Source organism: Thamnophis elegans, chromosome 3, assembly GCF_009769535.1.
Source record: "Thamnophis elegans isolate rThaEle1 chromosome 3, rThaEle1.pri, whole genome shotgun sequence".
Lineage (NCBI taxonomy): Eukaryota > Metazoa > Chordata > Lepidosauria > Squamata > Colubridae > Thamnophis > Thamnophis elegans.
The window spans coordinates 8,865,789-8,886,474 of NC_045543.1; the positions used below are offsets into that span (position 1 = coordinate 8,865,789).

Here is a 20,686-nt window from a genome sequence, read left to right on the forward strand (position 1 = left end):
AGGGAAAGATTGAATCAACCGATAACCACGGAGGAAATTCGCCTGGTAATTAAGCAGTTAAAAGTTGGTAAGGCCCCTGGTACAGATGGATTGACAGCGGTTTAGTATAAAAATTTACAACTAGAAATGGTAGAACCTCTTAAGGAACTATTTAGTAAAATACTATTGGGAGGAAGGGTACCACCATCTTGGAGAACAGCCTTTATTTCCCTGATTCCGAAAGATCAATTTCATAGTCAGCCCAAAATCTATAGGCCTATATCACTACTTAATACAGATTATAAAATCTTTGCTAAAATACTAACAAATAGGTTAATGTCAGTTATGCAACAAATGATTCACAATGATCAATCTGGTTTTATACATGGGAGACAAATGAAAAGTAATGTAAGACAAATTATTAATATACTGGGAATTTTGGCAAAAATAACCAAGTCCCTGCAGTGCTTATATTTTGGATGCGGAGAAAGCATTTGATCGAGTGAATTGGCAATTTCTAATGAAAATAATACAAAAGATGCAGTTTGGAGAGTATTTCATACAATCTATTAAGGCAATATATCAGAAACAAACAGCACAAATTATAGTTAATGGTAGCTTAACAGAATCTTTTAAAATCGAAAAAGGAACAAGACAGGGGTGTCCCTGTCTCCATTATTGTTTATTTTAACTTTGGAATTATTGCTGAACAGAGTACATGATTCAGATGATGTACAGGGAATTAAGATTAGGCATTATGAATACATTATGAGTACGAGCATTTGCAGATGACTTGGTTGTAACTTTAACCCAACCGGGGAAATCAGCTATAGGTTTAATGAACATAATTAATCAATATGGTCAAGTATCTGGCTTTAAAATAAATCTAGGGAAAACAAAGATGATAGTTAAAGATATGACTATAAATCAAAAAGAAGAATTAGAAAGAGTAACAGGATGTGAGATAGTAAAAAAAGGTTAAATATTTAGAAAGTGACTGGCCCAAGTCACCCAGCTGGCATTCATGCCTAAAGCAGGACTAGAACTCACTTCAGAGGTGGGTTCCTATCAGTTTGCACCTATTCGGTAGAACCGGTTCGTCAAATCTACCGAACCGGTTAGAAGAGGTTCCACCAGTGGACCCGGAAAGCAGGCCACACCTACAGAAGAGTTTCCAAAAAATTTTGAAACCCACCACTGACAAGGATCTTGTAACTTGACAGCTTTAAGACTTGCATGCTTCAATGCCAGAGTTTCGGAATAGCTACTTGGACCGACCTAAGTACTAATTCATAATTTCATATCTGGTCACATGGGCATCAAGCCACTCCCATCCGGTCACATGGGTGGCAAGCCACTCCCACAAAGGAGGCCACACCCACAGAGTAAGTTCCAACAATTTTGGATATGATTATTCTACACTATCATGCTCATATTCATAAAACTCAGAGCCTCTGTGAAAGGTAAGGATGACTACTGCGTTTGTGGTGCAATCAGAACATTGCGTGTGTTGAAGTTGTTTTAACGCAAACCAAAGATGCCTTTTAAAAAAGAAGTTTACATCCTATTCTTATGCATGCCAGTGCTGTATGTGAGGTAATTTAAGGTGATTCTGACAAGTGTCGTCGACATCTTCATATCCGGTCACATGGGCGGCAAGCCACTCCCATCCGGTCACATGGGTGGCAAGCCACTCCCACAAAGGAGGCCACACCCACAGAGTGGTTCCAATTTTTGAAACCCACCACTGACTCACTTCCTCCTGCTTTGTAAACCAGTTCCTTAACAACTAGTCCCAATTACTTCTAAAGTATTTGAAATGTAATGACAGCAAAAAAAAAAAAAGCTACTATATTAAGTTATATACCCAAGACATTTTATGAACTGAAAAAAGCACCGCAGCACAAGTTTAAAATTTTAAACAATTCTTCACAGAGCTGACAAAATGCAAAACAGGAGCAACCATTTAAGAGAGATGGCATCAAAGGAAAATTGATGCCACTGCTCGCTAATTCAGAAATGATCTCAACTCACACATGCATGCGATTGTAATCGAAAGAAAGCTCATGGGAGGGAGATCAACCACAGAAAAATTTGAATTACATCTTTAATGAGTTAAGAGTTGTCAGGGAGCAGGGGGAGAAAATATGCAATGTAACAAATATAATAGTTTTTCCCTTATGAGAATAAGCAAGGGAATTAAGCATAATACCCTGGGAAACTATATAAGCCATGCACTGAAGTTGTAATCAGGACTATTTGTGTAAGATAAGCAATAAGTTATAAAATAGTGTAGTGATAAAGGTGCTGAGTTAGAAACCAAGAGCTGGTGCGTTCTAATCATGTTTTAGTTATGAAAACCAACTTTTATTTATTTATTTATTTATTTATTGACTTATATACCACTTCATAGGGCTTTCAGTCCTCTCTAAGCGGTTTACAATTTTTTTTTTAGCAAATTGAGTCAGCAACTTGCCCCCACAGTCCGGGTCCTCATTTCACCCACCTCGGAAGGATGGAAGGCTGAGTCGACCTTGAGCCGGTGAGATTTGAACCGCTGAACTGCAGATCACAGTCAGCTAAAGTGGCCTGCAGTACTGCACCCTAACCACTGCGCCACCTCGGCTCTGAGTGACTTTTGGGCGGTCATTCTCTCTCTCAGCCCACCTCACCTCACCTCACCAGGTTGTTGTTATGGGGACAATAGGAGGCAGGAGGATTAGGTATGTTTGCCACTGTGAGTTGACCCAAAACTTATAAAAGGCAGAATAAAAATGGAGAAGAGGAGGAAGAGGGGGAGGAGAAAGAGAAGGAATAGTTGAGCAAAAGGATATCTTGCAAAAAATGCTGATGCAAGAGAAAGCAGTCCACCTTAAGCAACAAGGCTAACATACATGATTTGACTACGTCAAAGGTTCTCCCCAGTTGTACGCATGGGTACTGCTCTGGGAATGCCAGCTGTTGTAGCCCAGCAGGAGCCGTTGGAGCTGCCACCAGACTCCGACAGTGAGGGGCCCTATGAGTCGGCTCTGGAGGATGTGGAGGACTCTGGACAGAGTTCCAACTCTGAGCAGGGCACAGAGAGGCTGGTTGGCCACCAGGAGGTGCCTGAGGAATGGAGCAGCGGTGAGAGCCGAAGGGAGTGTGCTCATGACATCAGGAGGACGAGGAGACAAGGGAGGTGGTCCTGGATGCCCAGCAATGGAGAAAACAGCTACGCAGTTACAAAAGATAATTGGACTCAGCTGGTTGAAATTAGGCTCCTCGCAAGATTGTATTTAAGAGGGACTCGGGGAGGAGTCTGATTTGCAGGATTCAACTTCATTCATAACGCTGGAGAAGCTGTTATCTGTCTATGTCGAAGTCTGAGTTACTGCCAAGGTTCTTATCTGTTTGCTTATGCTTGGGCTTTCAGCCACCAAAGTTTATGTTTCCTGTTGATTAAAGTGCTGTGAAATTCCAGTTAAGCTTGTCTTGGCATTTGTTACTGGACGGAGGAGGGGATCAGAACAGGTGGCTAACTTTTAAAACTCATAAATATGTTCTTTTAAAAAATGTGTAACATTTTGAAAAACAATGACAACTCAATACCATATGCTGTAGGGAAAGTGATAAAGAACATAGAAATAAATATTTTCAGCAAAGTTCAAAGCATGCACAAGAAGAGAAAAAGAAATAAGAAATACAATTTGCACTCCAATTTTAAATAATTAAAAACCCTAGAACTCATTAGAGCAGGTGTATCCAACCTACAGCCCATGGGCCACATGTGTTCCTGTATAGCTAGTAATGTAACAATATAAGCGCCAAGTTGTTTTACTCTATGCACAAACAAAATTGCAAAGAGGACACAATGTGTGGACTTTTGCCAACAATCTTTGCAATGGTGTAGTCAACATAATTTTTCAATGGTTTGGTAGGAGAGTTAAAATATCGGCTGTTAATACCCTGTTTCCCTGAAAATAAGACCTCCCCGGACAATAACCCCAGCCAGGCATTTGAGCGCATGCACTAAAATAAGCCCTCCCCCCAAAAATAAGCCCTCCCCGAAAATATTTAAACAAATACACAGCCAGTCCCCGCCATTTCCTTCGGTTTTTTGCCGTGCAAACAATACGAGGTGAGGAGGCGAGGCTGAAGAGGGGGAAGGGAAGGGGGGAACATGCCCCATGCACCCCACACACCCTTACCTAACGGTCGCTCCCGCAATCCTACCCCTTGTGTCACACTAATGGCTGCTGCAAAAAGTGTGGCAGGCCCAGTGACATATAACGTAGCAGCAGCCATGAGATAACCACACTAGCAGCCTCCTGCACATCAAAAATAATAAGACATCCCCAAAAATAAGGCCAAGTGCTTATTTAAGGGTCAAAAGAAAATAAGGCCCTGTCTTATTTTGGGAAAACAGGGCATTTCTAGAGCAAAAATGTTCTGGACGAAAAAAGGTCATCTATTGCAAAAATTAGTTTGGAAGCTTATGATTCTACTTTACTTTCAATTATTAGATTCAATTAACTACTCATCAGAGACCTATAAGGGAGATGCAATGTGAAACAGATCCATATATTTATTGAAAGACCAAGTTGGATCAAGCAAATTTTATTTCATTAGAGGAATTTCCTTATCTGGCCACAGCAGCATGCAAACAAATTAAATCCATCCATCCATAATTAGTTTATCAAAGGTATACGGTAATCCTCGACTTACGACCACAATTGAGCCTAAAATGTATGTTTGTTAAGTGAGTTTTGCTCTATTTTATGACCTTTCAGCTGTTAAGTGAATCACTGCAGTTGTTAAGTTAGTGACACCGTTATTAAATGAATCTGGCGTCCCTCGTTGACTCTGCTTGTCAGAAGGTCACAAAAAACTGATCATATAACTCCTGAATACTAAATATGAACCAGTTGCCAAGCATCCAAATTGTGATAACGTGGCCATGGGGATGAGGCAACAGTCCTGTGAAAACCAGTCGTAAGTCACTTTTTCAGCGCCGTTCTAACTTTGGTCACTAAATAAACGGTTGTAAGTCAAGGACTACCTGCATAGCCTTCATAACATCCTGCTTTGTGCCTGATCACACCCTCTTGTTAGCAATAGCAATAGCAGTTAGACTTATATACCGCTTCATAGGGGTTTCAGCCTTCTCTAAGCGGTTTACAGAGTCAGCATATTGCCCCCAACAACAATCCGGGTCCTCATTTTACCCACCTCGGAAGGATGGAAGGCTGAGTCAACCCTGAGCCGGTGAGATTTGAACAGCTGAACTGCAGAACTGCAGTCAGCTGAAGTAGCCTGCAGTGCTGCATTTAACCACTGTGCCACCTCGGCTCCTGTTGGCCCTCACATACTGTGCAACATACTGTGCAACATACTGGGCAAAGTTTGCCATAGCCCCTCACCCAATGGAAATTGTTGTAATGGTATAGTAAGATAGATCTTTATTACCGTCAAAGACCAGCAATATACATTTGTTTTTACACTATATTAAAAAATACTAACATTAAAATATAATTAAAAAGTATTGACATTAAAAGTGGATAATAACATTATGGTCCAAAGATTGTTAAAGGTTTGTCCAGATAATTGGTACAAGATGGTGCTATACTTCCGTAGCCAATTTTTTCCTTATGGACATTGCAGCAGCACAGAACTTTGCCACTGCATACGTGGTAACCGGGTTAGTGTCCTGGAGGAGGAAGCCTAAATAAAATTTGTCTGCCCTCCCTGGCAATCTCTCTAATAAGGGGAGAATATATGCATACCTACAAGCTCTGTATAGCTCACAGTGTAATAGTACCTGTGAATTATCTGCTACTCTGGTTTCTCTTCAGATCGTTATAATGGTAGATGAGAATGACCTTGGGAGGCAAGAATGAAAGCTGCAGACTAGACAAATGGCAGCTTAGCATGAACAAGCAACAGGGGGATGGCAAACGTCTCAAAGGGGATCTTCCCTAGCGTCTTAAACTTTAAAGGTGAAGGGGGAGAAAGAGACTTTCAAAATTGCAAGATCTACTCAGGTAAGCTTAAAATGTTATAAAAAGTTACAGCGGTACTTCTTGAGTCTGCTTCTTGTCAGGGCTACTTTGCAAAGCTGACAATTACTGATGCCTGACTGTTCTGACCCCCTCCTCTGTTCAGTAATGAAAGCCGAGAAAAGCGTAAAATGGAATGTCCTTTAATAACAAGTTCAGACTCTCGGTGGCTGAAAGCCAAGTAAACAAACAGATAAGGACCTTGGCAGCAAGGCCGACAAACTTTGGCAGCAATTCAGACAAACTCTGGCAGCAATCCAGCCTGCCAAGTTCGTTTCTCTTTAGTCCAAGCGTTGACTTCTGCAAGAAGGGCATGGCACAAGCAGTCTTTTTTAGTCTGGAGAGGAGCTTAATGACCATCAGCTGAGTGTAATTACCTCCTGTAATTATGTAGTTGTTCTTGACGCCGAGTAGCCCTTCGACGGCGTTCATCCCAGAACAACTCACTGTTGATTTCTGGATCACTCTCTCTTGTCTCCTCCCCACTGATCCAAGGCTCAGGCGCCACCTGATGGCCAACCAGTCTCTCTGCGCCCTGCTTGGAGTCGGAACCCTGTCCAGGGTCCTCCACATCCTCCAGAGCCGACTCATAGGGCCACTCACTGTCGGAGTCTGGTGGCAGCTCCAACGGCTCCTGCCGGGCCACAACACCTGACATACACTAAAAAACTCCCTTTTTACAGCTCTCTAATCTCTTAACTTGTGGTAGAGTTGGAACAGCTGAATGGAGCTGAGCATTTGCTGGCCGGATGCCCTTCCTAATGCCTCATGGAGTGTGCAGCAGATATTTTCGTCTTTGCACCAAGGAGAGAAATTATCTACTTAGGCTTGAACTCCCAAGTTTCCAAGTGGGAGGAGAACATCTGCGCCACTTGGCCACCATGTTGCTCATTCCTGACGTATACTTTTATCTAAATCCTCTTGTATTGGTGCAGCGGTACCAGAAGATCCCAGAGTACTTAGCAATGTAGCAACAGACCATCTATTACCCTCCCCAATCTAAATGAAACATTACTCCTAATGTTTGCTAAGTGCCAGTGATTGCTGTTATTAATTACCTCACTGCAATGAAACATTTAAGAAGGAGGGGGGGGGTGACAACTAAATGATATCAATCCCCCGGCTACTTCATTAAAACAGTTATTTAAATTACCCAATCTTACCGATGTGCGGGATGATAAATTACTCCAGTTATTCCATTAATATAATGCTTGCTAAAGTTGAAAACGTGGCTCTCTTGGTAGCTCTGATTTGTTCCAACGCTAGATCAAGAAAAACACAAGGACTTATTTGATGAAATAGGATTTCCAATAAATTATTGCTAGACACGTCACCTCATATTTACCTGACCAGGTAGCTTTTTAGCTCACCACGATAATTGATGACTAACAATTCAGCTGACCACTGAGCGCTGGCTTTATATTCCAGGAAGATCAATCCTGCAATGGCGTAAGTCAAGTCTCCTGGGAAACTAGTATCCTATTTAAAATAAAGATTTAAAGAAACAGGTTTTTTTAAAACAAAGAAATTAAAAAAGGCTTCAACCACTAGAAAATATTTTCTAATTGAAACCAAACTTTAAAAAAAACAGAAATTAATATCTCAATAGTATATTATTAAAATAACCCTCATGTTTTATAGAAGAATATACATTCTTCACTATGAGTATGAAGTAATTTCATCATGTAGTGCAGTGGTTCCCAAACTTGGCAACTTTAAGACTTGTGGACTTCAACTCCCAGAATTCTCCAGGCAGCTCTGCTGGCTGGAGAATTCTGGGAGTTGAAGTCCACAAGTCTTAAAGTTGCCAACTTTGGGAACCACTGATGTAGTGTTAACACTTATTAATAGTACATTAATAAACTAAAAAAAGTGCAAATTCGTTCGATTAGATTTTCTTTTCCCCAATATCCAACCCTTCCTGCAATTTAAGTGTTTGATAACAGGCCTATCAGAAAAGTCTAGTTAGCATATTTATGATTGTCTAAAATTATATTGTGGCAATTGAGATTTTTTGATCCACAAAAGCCAATATGGTATGGTGATTAAGGTGCTGGCCTAGATATCAGGAGACTGTGAGTTCTAGTGCCAAGTTAGGCATGAAACGCAGCTGGGTGACATTCGGCTAGTCACTTTCTCTCAGCCTAACTCACCTCAGACTTATTGTGGGGAAAATGAAGGGAGGTACGAGGATTAGGTATGTTCACCACCTTGAATTACTTACAAAATATGTGGCGAGATAATAACTAAATAAATACGTAAATACATGAACACACATCTTCCGTATGAATATTGGTGCCTAAATGATGTTCTGTTTAGAAATATTATTTTAGAGATTATCAACAATTTTAGGTCAACCCCAGCAGCCCTTCTTGACATAAATAAAATTAAATACACTTGTTCAAATATCTGCAAACAAAGATATTTATTTATGCAAGTTTACCAACACAGGTACCAAATTGCTACTCAGCCAAAATGAGCAATAGCAATAGCAATAGCAGTTAGACTTATATACCGCTTCATAGGGCTTTCAGCCCTCTCTAAGCGGTTTACAGAGTCAGCATATCGCCCCCACAGTCTGGGTCCTCATTTCACCCACCTCGGAAGGATGGAAGGCTGAGGTCAACCTTGAGCCGGTGAGATTAGAACTGCTGAACTGCAGATAGCAGTCAGCTGAAGTGGCCTGCAGTACTGCACCCTAACCACTGCGCCACCTCGGCTCTGAAGCATATAATCATGATGGTGAACCTATGGCACGCAGCGCTCTCTCTGTGGGCATGCAAGCCGTCGCCCCAATTCAGCTCCACCACACATGCACCCACGCATGCATCGGCCAGCTGGTCTTGGGGTCTCTGCCTTGCACGCCCAGGGGGTGGGGCACGTGCTGGGGGCTGCGCACGGATGCACAAGGGTGTGTGCAGGGGGGACACACGGGGCCGTGAGCATGCACAGGGGGCAGGGCACATTCATGGGGCTACACATGCATTGCATTTAGGGGGATCAGGCACACATGCACACATTTGCATGCGAGCACACACTTTGGGCACTTGGTCCAGAAAAGGTTAGCCGTCACTGGTATATAACAAGGCAAGTTCTCAATTAAAGAGGATAAACCTGCAATGGCTAAGGTCAGTGACGTGCGGTGAGGTGTATGGCTGGTGAGGCAAAAAGAAAGAAAGCGGCTTTTGGCACCCCTGCCGCCCCGGCGCTATGTCGGACATAGCGGGAGGGCTTCCCCGACACAGAGAAGAAAGCTGGCGGACTGCCCTCCCTGCCTCTCCATCTGAGTGAAGAAAAGCACACACACACACACATACACACACACACAGACAATTACTTACAATTACTTACAATTACATTAATGTTGAATTCCTCCCCCTCCCTCCAACCCACATACCTTTTCCAGCTGTGTCACAGAGGATTTCAGCTCTGCTCTTGTCTGCCAAGATGAAAATGTAAAAATGTAAAAGGAAAAGGCAAGAGCTGCTGAGGTCAGGCTGTGTTAGCTGCTGCCAGAGTCCCCAATGATGACTCTGCTTAACTGTTTAAAAAAGCCTCTTAAAAAAAACCGCCCTCTACAGGAGGAGGCACGAGAACCCACGTGCCTCATGTATATAAGGAATTTTTTGGCTTTTAACCCTTGCTTAACTCTGCTCGAGTGATCATAAAGTCAGACTAAATGAGGCACGTGGTTCTCCCGCCTCCTCCTGTAGAGGGCACTTTTTAAGAGGCTTTTTTAAACAGTTAAGCACTAAGCAGAGTCATCTATTGTGACTCTGGCAGCAACTAGCTCAGCCTTTTTCCTTTTACATTTTCTTTTCTTTTCATGATGACAGTGGTGAGGCTCTGCCTCCCCTGACTGCACGTCACTGGCTAAGGTGGTTCCATTGCAGGGTAATCGGACTTGTAAAGCTTGTAAAAACAAAAGGAAAAGAAAATACCGGTTGGATGAGGAAGAGTTCACTGCCGACAAGTCAAATACTCGAACAGTTCCCGTGCTTTCACCGTAGGCAAGCAAAGTGCAATCATGACTCCATGCGACACATCTCCCTGGGGATTCGGATCTTTGGGGACTACATGGAAGAGGAGATAAAAAGATCGACTCCAAATCACAAGTGGTTATAGCAAAAAAAAAAAAAAATCCCTTTTTCCAAACTGCAACTTTTAAACCGTTGCATAGCTGACATATCCCAATGTTCCCTATGACAAAGCCATTCTAAAAATAACAGTGCTTTGTTTTATAGCTTCTCCGCGCTGAAGGACGGGTGTAATATTGTTTGGATAATCTATGAACCATGGAGTGGAAGCGGGCTCATGAATCACAGTCACAGACCGAAACCTGAATGATAATGAAAGCCCTTGAAAATTATGGGAAAGGAGGGGAAAAAAACTCAGGGCTGCACTTATATAAGGGCATCTCCACAATCACTCTGAAAACTATGATTAAAAAAAAGAGAGAGAGGAAGAGACAATATTATTTCGTCTGCCTATTTTACATCCATAAATGTTTTAAGAGGCAAGTGTGATTGATTAATTACTTTGCTTAGGACAGAGTGATTACATGTTCTACTTGTTGATTTGTGCTTCCCTTTTTCAGGGATCATACAATCCGTTTCTCTTCTATTTCTTTGGGTCCGTGTTGTGGCCAAGCAGGAGCCGTTGGAGCTGCCACCAGACTCCGACAGCGAGGGCCCATGAGTCGGCTCTGGAGGATGTGGAGGACCCTGGACAGGGTTCCGACTTCAAGAGAGGCTGGTTGGCCACCAGGAGGCACTGAGCCTTGGACCAGTGGGGAGGAGACAAGGGAAAGTGATCCGGACACCAGCAGTGAGTTGTTCCTGGATGCCGGCACCGAAGTGCTAATAGGCATCAGGAACAGTTGCGCAATTACAGGAGGTAATTGCACTCAGCTGGTGGTCATTAGGCTCCTCTCCAGACTATAAAAAGTCTACTTGTGCACACGCCCCTCTTTGCAGAAGTCAACAGGATCGAATGTCGGAGAACATTATTGTGAGCTTGGCAGGCTGGATTGCTGTCAAGCCTTATCTGTGTTTATTGCTGCCCAAGCTTGTCTGTGCCGGTTTGCTGCCAAGGACCTGTCTGTCTGTAATTAAATGCCGTAACTTATCTCTGGCTCGGAGTGTGCTTTGGTGTGGAACGAAGAGGGGTCAGAACAGGTCTGTATGCCTCAAAATCAGAGATAAAATCCTGGAAAGGTAGGTTCCTCAACAAACAAGCCATTACTCTGATCTCCTAGTACAAAAGCATTGAAGCAACCATTCAATGGCTTGGCATGGTTGGTGCCCAGATATTCTGCCCGGAAGACCTTGAGTGGACCGGTTCCGCCACAAAACCGCGTTCGACTAAAGGGCACTCGACAAAACCGTGTAGCTGACGTCATCACAGCGCGACAACAGCGCGGAGAAAAAAGCAGGTTTAGCTGTAAATGCTAAACCTAAAATTAACACCTAAACCTAAACCTAACCCCCCTAAACCTAATCCTAAACCTAACCCTAAACCTAACCCTAACCCTTACCCTTAACCTAACCCTAACCCTAACCCTTAACCTAACCTAAAGCTAACCCTAAAGCTAACCCTAAAGCTAACCCTAAAGCTAACCCTAAAGCTAACCCTTACCTGAACTTGAATTGGCTTGCTTTCAAAGCGCTATTTAAAGCGCCCTTCTTTCTCCGCACTCGCTGTTGTCGCCCTGTTGATGACGTCAGCGACGCGGTTTAATCGGGCGCGCTTTAGTCGAGCGCAGTTTTATCGTGCCACGGAGTGGACCATGAAACAACCACACCTGAACTTTTGAATTGCTATGGCTTGTTCGTGTTTTGGATCCAAGAAGTGCTTCTTTCATCAAAAGACATGTCCAGACCTAATCATGTGAACAATGGCAAACCAAGGCCAAACCTTAGACTAACTAGGACCAAGTTGGCTTATTTTAGGGATTGCGCTAATGTTGATCTCCTGTTTTAGACACTCCTTCTACATCATAATGAGTGGGGCAGATACTTATATAAAACCTATGACCTTAAACTTCTTCCTCCCCAAGCAGCTTTGATTGCAAAAATGCCACCAGTCCTGTGTCGAGTTAAAATAAAATAACAGAATGTAAGTTCTGGCCACCTCAAAGCTCCCATATTTGCTGTACTTTCAGACATTCAGTATTTTCGCTTTGAACAGAGGTACGTAACAGGCTGAACATGCAAAGACAAGCACAAAGGATATTTTGGGAGCTTATAAATTCGCCAAATCCAAATTGCTAAATCCATGCAACCGCTGACATAATTTGAGAAGCAGTTATCTTTCACGTGTGGGAATATTATTTTCTCACCAGAAGATATTTTCATTTATAAATTTCGGTTTGAAGAATAACTCAGCCATAAAATACAAGAAATACCCTTAATGATATAAATCATCTAACCTTCAAGGAATAGCCCACATCATTCGGACTAACGATTCACTCCTTCGCCAAATGATCACCTTCACTGAACCAATGTAGCTTTAGTTCTACAAATAAAACTTCAAGGAAGTGTAAGCTTTGTGGAATAACTCGCCACAGCCCACTTGCCATGGTCATCTTGCCAACAGCCAATTTGCCATGGCCAATTCACCAAGAGACAACTCGCCACGGGACAATTCAACAATTCAATTTAATTACTTAAAATAATTATTATTTTAATTTTTGACATTTGCATTTCATTTTCTCCCTCTGGCATGCTTTCTTTAAGGATTCCATTCCACCATTTCTTCGATATTAGTGTCACTCTTGTCCTGCGGAGAGTAGCCATAACAAATTGGCCATAACTGAATTAACTGTGAAAAATTGCAGCGGCGAATTATCCTAGAGCCGTGATGGCGAACCTAGGGCCACATGTGCCACAGGTGGCACATGGAGCCATTGTCAGTCAGCTGGCTAGCGCACATGTGCTCGCTGGACAGCTGACTTCGGCCTTCTTTTGAGACCATTTTTCGCCCTCCAGAGGCTTCCCTGAAGCTGCGAAAGTGCAAAAAACTGGCCCTACGGGCAAACCACAAGTTCAGGAATGGACTTCCTGTTTGCTCGTAGGACCGTTTTTTGCCCTCCGGAGCCTCAGGGAAGCCCTCCGGAGGTCAAAAATCACCCCTACACACAACCGGAAGTCACTTCCAGTTTGTTGGTAGGACCGTTTTTTTGGCCTTTGGAGCCTTCAAGAAAGCCTCCTGAAGGCCCTACGGACAAACCGGAAGTCACAATTCCCAAACTTCTGGGTTCCCAGTAGGTCCATTTTTTGCCCTCCAGAGGCTTCAGGGAAGCTTCTGAGGTCTTGGAAGCTCCTTGTGGAAAGGGACAGATACTAAAACGCATCAAGCCACAGCAAGCTCAGTGGAGCTAAAACATTAATCACCCTTTGTAGAAAAGGAGAAACATAAAGCAACAAAGAGAAAATAGGATGCAGTAGCTAGAAGCCAAAATGGGACTTTTGGTTAGAACCTGCATTGATAGAGTTTGTTTTGTATTTTTTTTTTCTGGATAAATTGTAATTTACTCGCAAGTGAAAAATTACTTACCTTGACATTTCCAATGACAGACCCAAATTCATCCTTGGCAGACCTGCAAAATTCAAAATGCATGTTTTTACTGTTCCAAATATCTTGATTGTTGTCTACACTATTTTTTCCAAAGGGTGAGATTACAACCAATCTTTTGAATGTCACTTTAAATATTGTGCATTATAAAAGGAGGTAGGTCCTTAAAAAGATGTCAAAGTAAGTGGAAGTGAAAGTAAGCATCATTTTAAGCGAATGTATTTCACTATTAAATTTAAAATATGGACACACTTTGCATAATTCACTGAGCCGAGGTGGCGCAGTGGTTAAATGCAGCACCTGCAGGCTACTTCAGCTGACTGCAGTTCTGCAGTTCGGCTGTTCAAATCTCACCGGCTCAAGGTTGACTCAGCCTTCCATCCTTCGAGGTGGGTAAAATGAGGACCCGGATTGTTGTTGGGGGCAAATATGCTGACTTTGTAAACCGCTTAGAGAGGGCTGAAAGCCCTATGAAGCGGTATATAAGTCTAACTGCTATTGCTATTGCTACTCTCTCCTCATGTTCACTCTAAGCTCTGTTTAACAAAGGAAAAGAATGCTACAATAGGCTCTCAATAACCTCCTCTTACACTGACAGTCCTTGACTTACACAGGCAATTGGAACTGGAATGTCTAATACTAAGCAATCCCATTGTTCACTGAATCCCTCAGTTATGAAGTGAAGAAACTTCCTGCCAGCTTCCCGCAACCAAAATCAGTGGGGCAACCAGGGGAAGTTGCAAGTCCCAGGCCCACACGCAGGTAAGTGGTTGCTGTCAGGTGGGGAAAGGAAGCAAGGGAGTATGGGAAATTGAGCGGGGGGAGGGTGCACAAGGATGGTGGACAAAGACACAGGTCAGGGAAGATACACAGGGTTGTGTGTGGGTGCACTACTGGCTACCACAAGCACAGAGGAACAGGGGGAGGGGACGTGGCTGGGGGAGATTTAGGTCATTTGTGACCTTCCTTGCCAGTGTTGTGGCCTGCCAGCAGCCAGCTGAGCTGGCGGCATATTCGAACAGTGAGGAGGTGGGGAGGAACATGGGCCAGTCCTGGAGTCTGGGGAAGGCTCTGATGAGGGCTCTGCACCAGAGGCAGAGATGAGGCCAGGGCCGTCAGGACAGTTATCAGCTGGCTTCGGAGTCAGACAATCAGTGAGGCAGATGAATAGCTGGAGCCTCTTCCTAGTGTGCGCATGCGCAGAGTTCCACAGACAAAGAGAACAGCTAAGGAACAAGGGTCAACTTGGGGAGTCAGGCCCACTCATAGGGAATAAAAAAGGAACCGAAAGGGGGAGGGATGTTTGCAGGAGACAATTAGTCATTCCTGAATTAAGTATTGCAGTATCTGAAAGATATTTGCCTGGTCATTCTCCAAGCCTGATAAAGATCGGTTAATTGCGAACTATCTTGAAAGACTGTGGGAAAGGAAAGACTTAGTTGGAGCAGAATCAGAGGTGGGTTCCTAGCAGTTCGCACCTATTCGGTAGAACCGGTTCGTCAATCTACTGAACGGTTAGAAGAGGTTCCACCAGTGGACCCGGAAAGCAGGCCATACCTACAGAAGGGGTTCCAAAATTTTTGAAACCCACCACTGGTCCTTGGATATGATTATTCTACACTATCATGCTCATATTTATAAACTCAGTGCCTCTGTGAAAGGTAAGGATGACTACTGCATTTGTGGTGCAATCAGAACATTGTGTGTGTTGAAGTTGTTTTAACGTAACCAAAGATGCCTTTTAAAAAACAAATTTACAAATTTATGCTTAAGATCAGAAATGATTTAAACTGTTTAAAGTTAGTTCAGTAAGAAGAAGCTAAGGTCAATTTGGAATGTCATTAATTTCTTTATTTCTTTTTCTCAATAGATTTTAGACTGTGTTAGTTAAAAATCCATACCGTGTACGGGTTTTGGGAAATTGGGGGGGAGGAGGAGGGGGTTGGGGGTGGAGGGAGGGAGGGGCATACAAAAAAAATTGTACTTCAATGTTTTAATGATTGACGAATGATGAAATATTTGTGTTTTTTAAAAGAAATAAAACCTTTTTCCAGGATAAAACAAATGTACATCATATTCTTGCATGCCAATGCTGTGTGTGGGGTAATTTAAGGTGGCTCTGACAAGTGTCGTCGGCATCTTCATATCCGGTCACATGGGCAGCAAGCCACTCCCACAAAGGAAACCACACCCACAGAGTAGGTTCAAACAATTTTTGAAACCCACCACTGAGCAGAATTCATTGTAAATTAAATAAAAGGGGTTTATCAGGATGAGGACTTGGCTTCGTGCTGCTGGGGAAGCCAAGGTCAGAACAGTCGGCTTCACCATTGATTTCCTTGGGAAACAAGCAGAGAAGGTTGCAAATGGCGATCACATGATAATGGAAAGTTTGGAAGTTGGTTTATGTTAGCTACATTTTGATGGCCGCGTGCTGTCAAAAGGGGAATGATGGATGAAATTGTGTCACTCAGATGCAAGAACTGGGGTTTGGGTGGTTTGAAGATAACTCATCAAAAATGTTTATAAAATGAATAAGCGTGTTTCAAATTTACATTTTCACTTTTGTGCATTTTTCAACTTAAATGACAGAAAGCCTGTACTAAGAAAAAAATCAACACATTTTAATGGTAAGATCAAAGCTGCAAATGGTAGCTCTGAATTCAGTAGCTTAAAATAACTTTGATCTAAATTTTCCCATCTGACATCTATAAATTACTCTGGCATATACATTTAGCACCAAAAGAGGGTTTGTATCATTTGTGGATCAATTGTCTTACAAGATAAACAATGCAAATCATTGCCTCTTTTGAGAATTGCATGGGATGATATAATTATGTTCATAATTATAGCCCATTTGTATAGAAGAAATATTAACTCTTTAATTTAGTCTACGCATAAGGTTATTCAGACGAAAGACTTTTAAAATGAAAGACAATTAAAGTCTCTGGCCATATTCAGAATTTATCTTATTCCTAAAACAACACTTAAATTCATGGCAAACAGACAAGAGAGATAAAAAATCCAAATTTTCTTCTATATCTTGGTTGCAATTCTATAAATATATTTGTGTAGGAGATGACCAGGCTGAGATTAAGGGAGGGGTCAAACGCATTATCAGTCTCGAGTCCCTTTGCACTCACAAGAGATAGAAGTCCAGCCCACCTTGAATTTCTTTGACTATTATCTGCCGCCAATTTGCTTTGACCATTAGTAGTTCAGATTCTTGTACAGAATTTTAGCATACAATAAACCTATATATAGAGCTGTGGTGGTGCAGTGGTTAGAATACAGTATTGCAGGCTAATTCAGCTGACTGCCAACAGTTCGATCCTGACCTGTTTAAGGTTGACTCAGCTTCCATCCTTCCAAGGAAATAAAATGAGGAGCCAGATTGTTGGGGCCAATAGGCTGACTCTGTAAACTGCTTAAAGAGGGCTGTAAAGAACTGTGAAGCAGTATGTCTATATCTAAATCTATATCTAAGTATATATTTGTATCTATGTCTATCTATCTATAGATCTATCTATCTATCTATCTATCTATCTATCTATCTATCTATCTATCTATAGATAGATCTATCTATCTATAGATAGATCTATCTATCTATCTATCTATAGCTCTATCTATCTATCTATAGATCTATCTATCTATCTATCTTCTATATAAATCTATATCTATAGACACACCCACAAACACACACACACACACATATATATCTGCTGTATTCATTTCAACTGCTTAATTCATTTGAATCAAGGTGACAATTGTGTTATTCTTCACTTACCTTATTTCTATAATCTGGTCTTGAACAACTGCTAACAGTTTTCCATTGCTACAAAAATAAAAAAAGTCTGAATGAAAATCATAGGCGATTACTGCTTCCAAGACATCTCAGGAATCATTTAATATAATAGAGTGTTAAAAATACATGGCAAATGTGAGGTAGTCTCAATATTTTATAGCATCACAAATCCTCTCTCTCTATTTTTGAGTAAACAAATTCTCTGACATTACAAATAGATTCAAAGGTTAAATTGTAGAACATGCCACTAAATTGTGGTGAACATGATGTTTCAGGAAGTACGAGGAACATGAACGTATCCTGATAATATACAGTATCTCTAGTAAATGTATAAACCGGGTTGGTTCTGGATTTAATCAAGAGTTCAACAATGGAAATAGTAGGACTCGGGTTAGCCCTTGTTAACTCAAGTGTAAGTCTGATTAAATCTGGATCTAATGCTATCTTTGCACTGCATATAATAAAAACCGAGAGCACATGTAAGATGAGAAATCCCATGGCTGTCATAAAACACAAAATTCATTTCTACTGCCGAAATACACCCCTTTCGAACATTTCTCCCAAATCAGAAACTGCAAAGAAATATAAGCAGCCAACAGCAGGATTTGGGGAGCAAAAACTAGAGACTAAAACCAGGGGTGAAATTCAGCAGGTTCTGAAGAACCGGTAAAGGAAATTTTGAGTAGTTCAGAGAACCAGCAAATACCACCACTGGCTGGCCCAAGTGGGGTGGGAATGGGGATTTTGCAGTATCCTTCCCTTGGAGTAGGGTGGGAATGGAGATTTTGCAGTATTCTTCCCTTGGAGTGGGGTGGGAATGGGGATTTTGCAGTATCCTTCCCTTGGAGTGGGGTGGGAATGGGGATTTTGCAGTATCCTTCCCTTGGAGTGGGGTGGGAATGGAGATTTTGCAGTATCCTTCCCTTGGAGTGGGGTGGGAATGGGGATTTTGCAGTATCCTTCCCTTGGAGTGGGGTGGGAATGGGGATTTTGCAGTATCCTTCCCTTGGAGTGGGGTGGGAATGGGGATTTTGCAGTATCCTTCCCTTGGAGTGGGGTGGGAATGGGGATTTTGCAGTATCCTTCCCTTGGAGTGGGGTGGGAATGGGGATTTTGCAGTATCCTTCCCTTGGAGTGGGGTGGGAATGGGGATTTTGCAGTATCCTTCCCTTGGAGTGGGGTGGGAATGGGGATTTTGCAGTATCCTTCCCTTGGAGTGGGGTGGGAATGGGGATTTTGCAGTATCCTTCCCTTGGAGTGGGGTGGGAATGGGGATTTTGCAGTATCCTTCCCTTGGAGTGGGGTGGGAATGGGGATTTTGCAGTATCCTTCCCTTGGAGTGGGGTGGGAATGGGGATTTTGCAGTATCCTTCCCTTGGAGTGGGGTGGGAATGGGGATTTTTGCAGTATCCTTCCCTTGGAGTGGGGTGGGAATGGAGATTTTGCAGTATTCTTCCCTTGGAGTGGGATGGGAATGGGGATTTTGCAGTATCCTTCCCTTGGAGTGGGGTGGGAATGGGGATTTTGCAGTATCCTTCCCTTGGAGTGGGGTGGGAATGGGGATTTTGCAGTATCCTTCCCTTGGAGTGGGGTGGGAATGGGGATTTTGCAGTATCCTTCCCTTGGAGTGGGGTGGGAATGGGGATTTTGCAGTATCCTTCCCTTGGAGTGGGATGGGAATGGGGATTTTGCAGTATCCTTCCCTTGGAGTGGGGTGGGAATGGGGATTTTGCAGTATCCTTCCCTTGGAGTGGGGTGGAATGGGGATTTTGCAGTATCCTTCCCTTTGAGTGGGGTGAGAATGGGGATTTTGCAGTATCCTTCCCTTGGAGTGGGGTGGGAATGGGGATTTTGCAGTATCCTTCCCTTGGAGTGGGGTGGGAATGGGGATTTTGCCAGTATCCTTCCCTTGGAGTGGGATGGGAATGGGGATTTTGCAGTATCCTTCCCTTGGAGTGGGGTGGGAATGGGGATTTTGCAGTATCCTTCCCTTGGAGTGGGGTGGGAATGGGGATTTTGCAGTATCCTTCCCTTTGAGTGGGGTGAGAATGGGGATTTTGCAGTATCCTTCCCCTGCCACACCCACCAAGTCACGCCCATAGAACGGGTAGTAAAAAAAAATTGATTTCACCACTGGCTAAAACTATGGCTTAAAAATAACTCTCTACATAAAAATGAAAACCAAGATTTTTATCGATGCCTTTGCCACATTCAAAAAACTCAAATTCCATATCGATTTTGTCAAATCTGGACTCAGGCAAAATACTTCAAATTTCTCATCTCATTTCAAAAGTGATATATTGAACTCTGGATGTTAATTTCTGCACTGGCTGTTATTTCACAACAAATTAATTAAATTAAAATTACCCGTGACGCAACAAAAGCGCGCCCGACAACAGTGCGCCGACCAAAACCGCGTCGATAAAACCGTGACCTCAATAGCGTGCCCAAAGGCGCGCTGACAAAGAGCGCCAACACAAGCGCCATTACGGTTAAAGTAAGGGTAAGGGTTAGGTTTAGGGTTAGGTTCAGGGTTAGGTTAAGGGTTAGTTTTAGGGTTAAGTTTAGGGTTAGGTTTAGGGTTAGGTTCAGGGTTAGGTTTAGGGTTAGGTTCAGGGTTACATTTAGGGTTACCTTTAGGGTTAGGTTAAGAGCGCGCTTCTGTCGGCACGCTGTTGTCGGCGCGCTTCTGTCCTCATTCTTCGGCGCGATTTCAAGCTCGCGCTTTTGTCCCCGCGGTTTTGGCGGCGCGCTTTTGTTGAACACGCATTTGTCGGTGAACCAAAATTACCTTGTTGCACATTACATATTAAAGCATTTAGTCTAAACGCAAGAAGTCCAAAGTCAATTATTGTAACCTTTCAAAGGAAAAGGTAACCTCGCCACCAACCTTGCAAGTTCTAGATGCCAATTCATCTGTTTAGTAACCAGGCGGACAAATCCAGCAGGGAGAGATAATGTTGCACTACTAGAAGCAGAAATATGTTTATGTCAGAGCAATAAAGGCGATGCTTATGAATTTCAATTTCATGACAATTGTTAGAAAACAGCAGATGAACTGCAATAAGTAGGGATGTTTACAAATTCCTCCCCAAAGAGTCCTCCTGTACTTTTTTCACACAGCTCTATTAAATGCAGAAGGGACACAATATCTGAAATATTAAAGTAGTTGAACTACCATTATTGCTACTTGTTTTCCTATTTTTTAGCCATATGTTTTGTTGACGTTTAATACTACACTTGTTTAAGCCATTGGTATAAGGCAGTGTTTCTCAACCTTGGCAACTTG

At 42.6% G+C, this 20,686-nt stretch overlaps 1 protein-coding gene across 1 annotated transcript in view; it reads right to left on the minus strand.

Moving 5' to 3' along the window:
* The window catches only part of NBAS (NBAS subunit of NRZ tethering complex), a 193,881-nt gene extending 173,550 nt beyond the window's left edge, over window positions 1-20,331 (minus strand). Inside the window, 7 exon segments of the mRNA XM_032213456.1 lie at window positions 7,181-7,279; window positions 7,363-7,496; window positions 9,959-9,990; window positions 9,993-10,090; window positions 13,575-13,617; window positions 17,380-17,427; window positions 20,288-20,331. Of these exon segments, the coding sequence (XP_032069347.1) occupies window positions 7,181-7,279; window positions 7,363-7,496; window positions 9,959-9,990; window positions 9,993-10,090; window positions 13,575-13,606 (395 nt within the window). The 5' untranslated portion in view covers window positions 13,607-13,617; window positions 17,380-17,427; window positions 20,288-20,331.
* Between the last annotated feature and the right edge of the window lie 355 nt (window positions 20,332-20,686).